Source organism: Nicotiana attenuata, chromosome 1 (genome assembly GCF_001879085.1).
Source record: "Nicotiana attenuata strain UT chromosome 1, NIATTr2, whole genome shotgun sequence".
In the NCBI taxonomy this organism is placed as follows: Eukaryota; Viridiplantae; Streptophyta; class Magnoliopsida; order Solanales; family Solanaceae; genus Nicotiana; species Nicotiana attenuata.
Window position 1 is genome coordinate 38,409,515 of NC_031989.1, and position 7,330 is coordinate 38,416,844.

Sequence of the window (7,330 nt, forward strand, 5' to 3'; positions counted from 1 at the left end):
GCGCCGTTGCCGTCGCCGTCGTCGCTCGCTCGGCACGGCTTCGGCTTCGGCTTCGGATTCGAATTCGGATTCGGATTCGGATTCGGATTTGAATTTGAATTTGGATTTGGTCAAATGATTGATTGATTAATTTTTTGGACCAAATTTATTTATTAATAGTAAATATTAACACAAATGTTATCAAAAATTCGTTTTAATAACAGAATATTAATACTAAATCCAATAATATTAATAATAAATCCAACCACTTTCCATTTTTCCGTTTTCTATTTTTGTAACAGAAAATTAACCACCCTCTTCAATTCTCCCGGTTTATTGTTGAGTAAATAGCCATTTATGTTATGACATTTATGCTATGGCCGTTTTGCATAAACAGCCATTCTAAAGTGTTGCATCTCTTCAGATTTCACCCTAACATTAGCTATAAATACAAGTCCATTCTCTCAGAATTTTCATACGATTTTCTGAGTTTCTCCTCCTTCTTCTGCATTGTTTTAACTTCAAAGAAAGTAACAGTAAGTGTGATTTGCTACCGAACTTTGTATTCGCTAGTATGTAATTCGCTCTATCCTGGGAGGAAATAATCCATAACCTTGGGTACTAGGAGGGGATTAAATTTCTTAAAGAAACACTGTGAATTTAGTGGACTCGGATTAATTTTTGTTTCGTTATATTTCTATTTATGTGTTATTTTATTTTCTCCAGAATTAGTTTACAAGTACTGTTTACTAACAGTTCTATGATAGGCGCTATCACGACGGTTTGGTTTTGGGTCGTGTCAAGGCCTCAAACCATTAAGAGAGCCATATACCTTATAAGTATACTCTTATTCTTTTCAACTACCAATGTGGGACTTTGTTCGCACACCTAACTATCTCCCCCCGAACTAAGTTCCACGTGGTCCACAACCATGATCCATGGGTCTCTACCTCGAACCAGTTCCGCGTGGCCTATTACCACGATCCACGGGTCAATTTTCGAGATTCGTTGTGTGCCACCATCATTGTTAGAGTATTTATGGCAATTGAAGTCCACAACTAGCTTCTTTATGTGTGCGTATCTCCAAATCGAGTCTTGCACCATCACTCTGCCATCGACATACTCGTTCTGTTGAACCTGGGCTCTGATAATTGTTGGGCTAAAATGGCCCAATGATACTCTTAACATGGTATGATATTGTCCGCTTTGGGTCAAGTCCGCACGATTTTTCCCCAAAAAGCATCACACCATTAAGAGATCCCTATGACCCATTTTATCTCTAATTTTAGTTGAAACAACGTTTTTTTTTTTTTTTTGGCTGTACTAACAGCATGTAATAATTGAGATTGGAATATATCATAGAAACACAACCCTACCAAAACCATAAAATACCCATTTTCAAAACAAAACTATTTCTCTTAAAAATGAAGGGAGGGAAAGGCAATAATGTATAACTGTATGAAATGCTCACCTTCCCTCCATCGGGACCCTTGCTAGCCTAATCCCATCAATTTGTTGTTAAGTTGTTATCATAGAAGTAATTATTTATCTGAATCTTAACTACCAAACCAAACCTTAACATAAAAATCCAATTAAAAAAGAGATAATGAAGGTAGATGACATGGCTTGATCACTATCATCATCATAATCATCATCCCTATATTCTAAACCTACATAATCTCTACAATACGACATCGTTTTCGTAGCGAAAGTAGAAGGTCCAATGAACAACCCCTATTTCTCAGCTGTAACGGCACGCAGACTTCTAGTTTTCGTTATAATTAATGTATTTTCTTTTGCTAATTTAGTTTCAACATCAAGTGAGTCCCCATAGTTACCGAAAACAATGACACTTTAATTTAACTTAATTTTTATATTTTACATAAGTTATAAGGTATGATAATTTACATCCCAACAGCTACTAATTGGTGCCTATAAAAAAATGAACATCATATATCCTCAAGTTCAATTCATGCTCAGAAGCTCTTGTTTTCTGGAACTACAATGGAAAGAGAAATGTAAGAAGTTGTTATACTCGTGGCTTTTATTTTTTCAGATATTAACTTATTTATTATTTTCATTATGCTTCTTATCAGCCTTTTTGCTCAAGGTTAACTTTGTTCCTTCTGCTTTCTCTTTTGATTTTGCGAGGGTTGGGGACTTGGGGGTGGAGGAAGAGGGGCGAAGCTAGAATATATTTTACAAGCAGACGAACCTAGTGGCTTTGTGTGAATTTCATATTTATATTAAAAGTTTATTAAATATGTATAAATATTTAATTACGAATTCATATATAGACAATCAAAACCCATAAACTTTAAATCTTAGTTGGCGTTGGGGACATTTCTCTATTTGTGTTTTTGCTTTTGACGGATTTTTTGGAAGGGAATGAAGTATATTCTTGTTTTTGGCTTGTCGTATAAGAAATGCCGTTTATAATTTAAGACCATTGCCACATGGACCAAAAGCCAAAATTTTACGGTATAGCCAGTTTTCGGACTGGTCAATCAAAAATAGCCTACCAAGTTAATGAAAAATAGTCACCGTTTTGCTGCAATAGAGACCGGTCCAGCATAATATACTGGAGTTCGGTGCACTTGTGTATGAACTCCAGCATATTATGCTGGACCGGTATACTTTGCTGGCTCCAGTATAATACACTGGAGACTGGAGCACTGGTTCTCCAAACTCTAGTATATTATAATGGACCATTATACTTGCTGGAACTCCAGTATATTATGCTGGAGTTCTAGTGTATTTATGTTGGAACTCCATCATATTATGCTGGAGTTCCAGCATACTATCCTGGAACTCCAGTATAATGTGCGGGTTCAAGTATACTTATGCTGGAACTCCAGCATAATATACTGGAGTATTTTCCGGATTTTGAACAGTGTTTTCGCTTAAAAAGTGGCTAAATTTCAATTACTTTTGAAATTGGACTATTTTTGAACGGCCAGTTGTAAATCTGGCTATTTTTAAAAATCACCCGGACAAAAAACTAATTTTGGGATATGAGTTCTCCGGCTTTATAAGGAAATTTACGTATTATGAATTTCCAATGTGCCATAATAAAGATTAGCTCTTTAGTCTTTGTTTTTGGTTTATTGTCAAACCTTGAAAGCGTAAAATAAGTATATAACTATTTCCCTATTTATTCGGTGGAAATGGGAAATACGTACACGAAAAAGAAGTCGCTAAAAAGCCTTCTCTCCAATGTTAGTTTTTGCATAAAAATGAAAAAGTCTATCTTTAAATAGAAATAAAATTGGATGGTTTGCTTTTAGGAAGTTAATGGAAGAAGACTTGGCTTTTTGTGGATAACCACATTATGAAAAGGTCAACACTTAATTTTCTTATTAGAGAAAATTTCTGTTTTGATTGGTTGTTTACTGAACTTCTCTCTCATTAATTATTTCTTCTTGATTTAAGATTATAACAAAGTTAACAAACCATTAGCAACCTATAGAAAAACAATGGCCACGAATAATTCATTTTATTATTTGATGAGTTAGAAGATAATGTAAAAAAGAAAGATGTAGCTAGAAATATAAGGAAATGGTGTTACACATCATTAAGAAAAAAGTCAGTTAGGTTACCCAACTCTTGCTATTTTACGTAACAAGCGAGAGTGTTTTTAGTCTCAATCGTTTAGCTTATTTAGATTTCTTTTGTTTTTTTCTCTATTTTATTTAATATAAAAGAAACCATTTTCTTTTTTAACTTTTCCCATACTTGTGTAGAAACCTTACAAATGGCTGGTAATGGCTTTATGATTTATTATTTATGATTTCTAGTTTGTTCTATGTATGCGTTCCTTTTTTATTATTTCTTTTCTTGGTTTCTACTTAAAAAGATAGGTGTAGTTGAAGAGAATTAGTTGGTCATTTTAATTTTCAAACCACACAAAAGCAAAAAGAGAATATTAAATCCCCATAGTCCTAAATACGAGGCTGAAAATAAAACCATAGGAAACCCCAAATTCCTAAGGATTTTCCATTGATAACACGAAGCTAATACATATCCTTTACCGCAATTATTATTAATTACAAAATCCTGAAGGATAAAAAGCTATACAAGGAATTTCTTACAGAAAGGCTATATAAGGAAAGGTCTTAGCTAAAATGAAATAGTGTCATATCATAGAAAATAAATAAATATTATTTTGACCATGTTCTTACTTCTATTTTAGCTCTTCTCATTTAGATATTGTCCTATGTATGATCTACACAAAAAGTTTAAATAGAAAAGAAAATAATTTATACACAAATCCTATCTTAGGCATAGGAAATCTTAAAAAAGAAAGTTCTTTTTAGCGTGGATAATATGGAATTATTAAATATTAAACCAAAAAAGTTTGTTAACCAAAAATACACTAGTAGTCATGATATATATCATTGCAAAATTATGGATAAAAGAAAGTTTCTCTAGGTAGAACAAAAAGATGGTCAAAAGCTGCAACACCCTCACCCCTCAACACACCCTCAAGTACGTGTGTATATGTGTTTATATGTGTTTATATATATATATATATATATATATATATATATATATATATGAAGAAAACAATTCTTTAACTTATACAAGTATGTAAAAATATAATTGTAAAATATATAATTGTAATTCTTTAACTTATACAAGTATATAAAATATAATTGTAAAATATATAATTGAAGAGTAGTAAACTGATCAAAGAAACTGAAAGCAAGAAAAGATAAAGATTTTTTTTTTTTAAACTAAGCTGCGCAGGGCAAGCGGGCGGGTTGACGCGGGGCGAGGCGGGAGGTGGGTTGAAAATTCTGCGGGTTAAACCCGCACCCGCCCTATTGCCATCCCTAGTTATAAGAAATACAGCTAAAAAGGAGAGTGAATGAAAATGACAGTGAAGTCTCTGTCACGGCTGGCCCTTTATGATGATTAATTGCGTGCCCTAAGTGATAATTACATAGAGACATACAACATTGACACAGTATTATGACAAGACACACTCACAAAACAAAAATAAGAGAGAGAGAGAGCTAATGAATACACATTATGCAGGCGTTGTAGCCATTAAACTTGCTTTCTAAGCTCCATTATTTTCCAATTTCATCACTAAAAACTTTATTACAACTATACTTTTTTATGGTTGGTCCATTCCTTTTTGCTTCTTTTCTTTTGGCCTACGTCTTCTCTTGATCATGATACTTTTCCGCTGATCGAGTTCCTTTATACCCCGTCCTCTCAAGCAACTTGATTGTGGGGAGGGGGGGGGGGTTTACACGAGTATGAGTGGTTATAATTATATGGTATGGTAACATGTAAGCACAATTTACTTTTACAAAATNAAATCAGATAAAAACTTTCTTGGAATACCTAATTTCTCTACTTCTATATGGTTTAGAAGCTCTAGATCTATTTCTTTATTTTTCTTGATCATAGCATCAAAAACACACTACTCTTTTTCTCTTTCTTTCTTCAAATCAAAAGAAACAAAACATTAAGGTAATCTCCAAATCCAATGATCATTTTGATTAGTGTGTAAGAATTTTCATCATTTCAATGACTTTCCATATACAATACTTTAAATAAATTGAACTACGACGCCTGCACTGCAACATGTTTAATATATTATTAGTTAAAGTTCTTGGTTAAGCACGATAAAATTCGTTATTCGCATTTTTGGTTTTCTTTCTTTGGTTAGAGCTAGCAGGCCGGCATAGAGACAGAGATTTGTCTCATATTCTTGATACTTTAGTTATTTATTACTTTCTTGAATTTCTTAATATTATAATAATAGCATGCCTAGAAAGAAGAACTTTTTGTTTTGTTTAACTTTGGTTGTACGTAAAATTAGCAGAAGATTAATGGAAGCACAAACTCAAGGAGGTGCAGAAGTTAGAAGACTTCATATCATATATTTTCTCAGTAGAAAAGGTCGTATTGAACATCCTCATCTTATCAGAGTTCATCATTTTTCTAGAAATGGCATTCGTCTCCGAGGTTTGTTCTATAATTAATTATATATTATAAATTAATTTTCCCTTTTTGTTTTTCACTCGAGATGAAGATAGGAGTACTAATTAAAATGATTTGATATATATAAGCTTTGATTAATGTGGTTTTCTTCAATGATTGAATAATTATAGATGTTAAGAGATGGTTGGGAGAATTGCGAGGAAAAGACATGCCTGAATCTTTTGCTTGGTCATACAAGAGGTTAGTGCAAGTTTTATAATATAATCTCATGAAATTGATTGCTCCTTGAGTTGTTAGCTTAAAACTTAGTGTTCTTCTGTCAAAATGAAAATACCCGTGGTTTTTCTTTTTCATTTTGTTTCATACTTAAAAGTCATTAATATTAAGGTGTTTTACTCGGAATTCATTCTTATATTAAGTCCAGTACATATTTTCGTCGTTTTTTCAAATTGAGTTTGATATAAAAAATATGGGAGTATGGCATTTTAGAAAATTACAACCATTAATTTTTTTCTTTTTCAAGTTCATTCTTACTGTGTTAATTGAGTGAGACATTTAAGAGTAAGATACATGATATTAGTTTAGATAAATATTTTTTTAAATAAGTGAGCAAAAATCTTAAATGACCATAATAGAACCGAAGGTATAAGGGCGCATGTAGATTGTAGGGCGTACATATAAGGCAAAATTTGTTTTATGCCTCTATATATTATATTTTGAACCTTCTTGCCACAACGCAAAATTATAGTACAGTGATCAAGAGGGTTCAAAATCTTTGTGAGATTGTTAGTTCAATTCCCATTTGGCCACATCCCTTTTTAATTTCTTAACTTTTCTATTTTGAACCCCTTTAGCAGAAATTCTACCTCAGATATTGCGAAAGGTAGTACCTTGTTAAAAAACCTCAGCTAGTCTTGAGTGTATTATTGTGTGTGGTATATTAGTTGTATCTTGTCTAGAAAAATCAAAATTGAAGCACAAATCTCATTTACAAGTAATTAAAATTTAATGTTTTGATCCTTATGCCATTATGAATCAAAATCAGCATCTCTAGATCAATCTCGCAAAATATTGTGCGTATGTGGTGGAGAGATATATATGATTCGGAAGTTATGATATTTCCTAAAAATAGAAAAAATGAGGAAGTCAAAAATGTGATGCAGGAAATACAAGACAGGATATGTATGGCAAGACTTGTTGGATGAAGATCTCATTACTCCTATCTCCGATAATGAATATGTCCTTAAAGGATCCGAAGTTTCTAAAGGCAAGTACACCCCCTCCCCCACCCCCTCCCTCCCTTTTTTGTTTGGGTAAAATACAAAATTGACTAGTTTGCTGAAACTAATTGCATTCTCTCGTTGAAAAGTATATAGAATATACATATATATAT

At 32.7% G+C, this 7,330-nt stretch overlaps 1 protein-coding gene across 3 annotated transcripts in view; it reads left to right on the forward strand.

Annotated features, from left to right (window-relative positions):
* The window catches only part of LOC109225022 (protein UPSTREAM OF FLC), a 10,691-nt gene continuing 5,278 nt past the window's right edge, over positions 1,918–7,330 (forward strand). The window contains exons 1-4 of one of the 3 annotated variants that reach the window (XM_019389621.1): positions 1,918–1,997; positions 5,819–5,961; positions 6,108–6,177; positions 7,101–7,204. In XM_019389621.1, coding sequence (XP_019245166.1) covers positions 1,984–1,997; positions 5,819–5,961; positions 6,108–6,177; positions 7,101–7,204 — 331 coding nt within the window. In that variant the 5' untranslated portion in view covers positions 1,918–1,983. Of the gene's footprint in view, positions 1,998–5,344; positions 5,464–5,815; positions 5,962–6,107; positions 6,178–7,100; positions 7,205–7,330 lie in introns of those variants that run through there. The other 2 variants (XM_019389616.1, XM_019389624.1) reach the window with 2 other exon arrangements.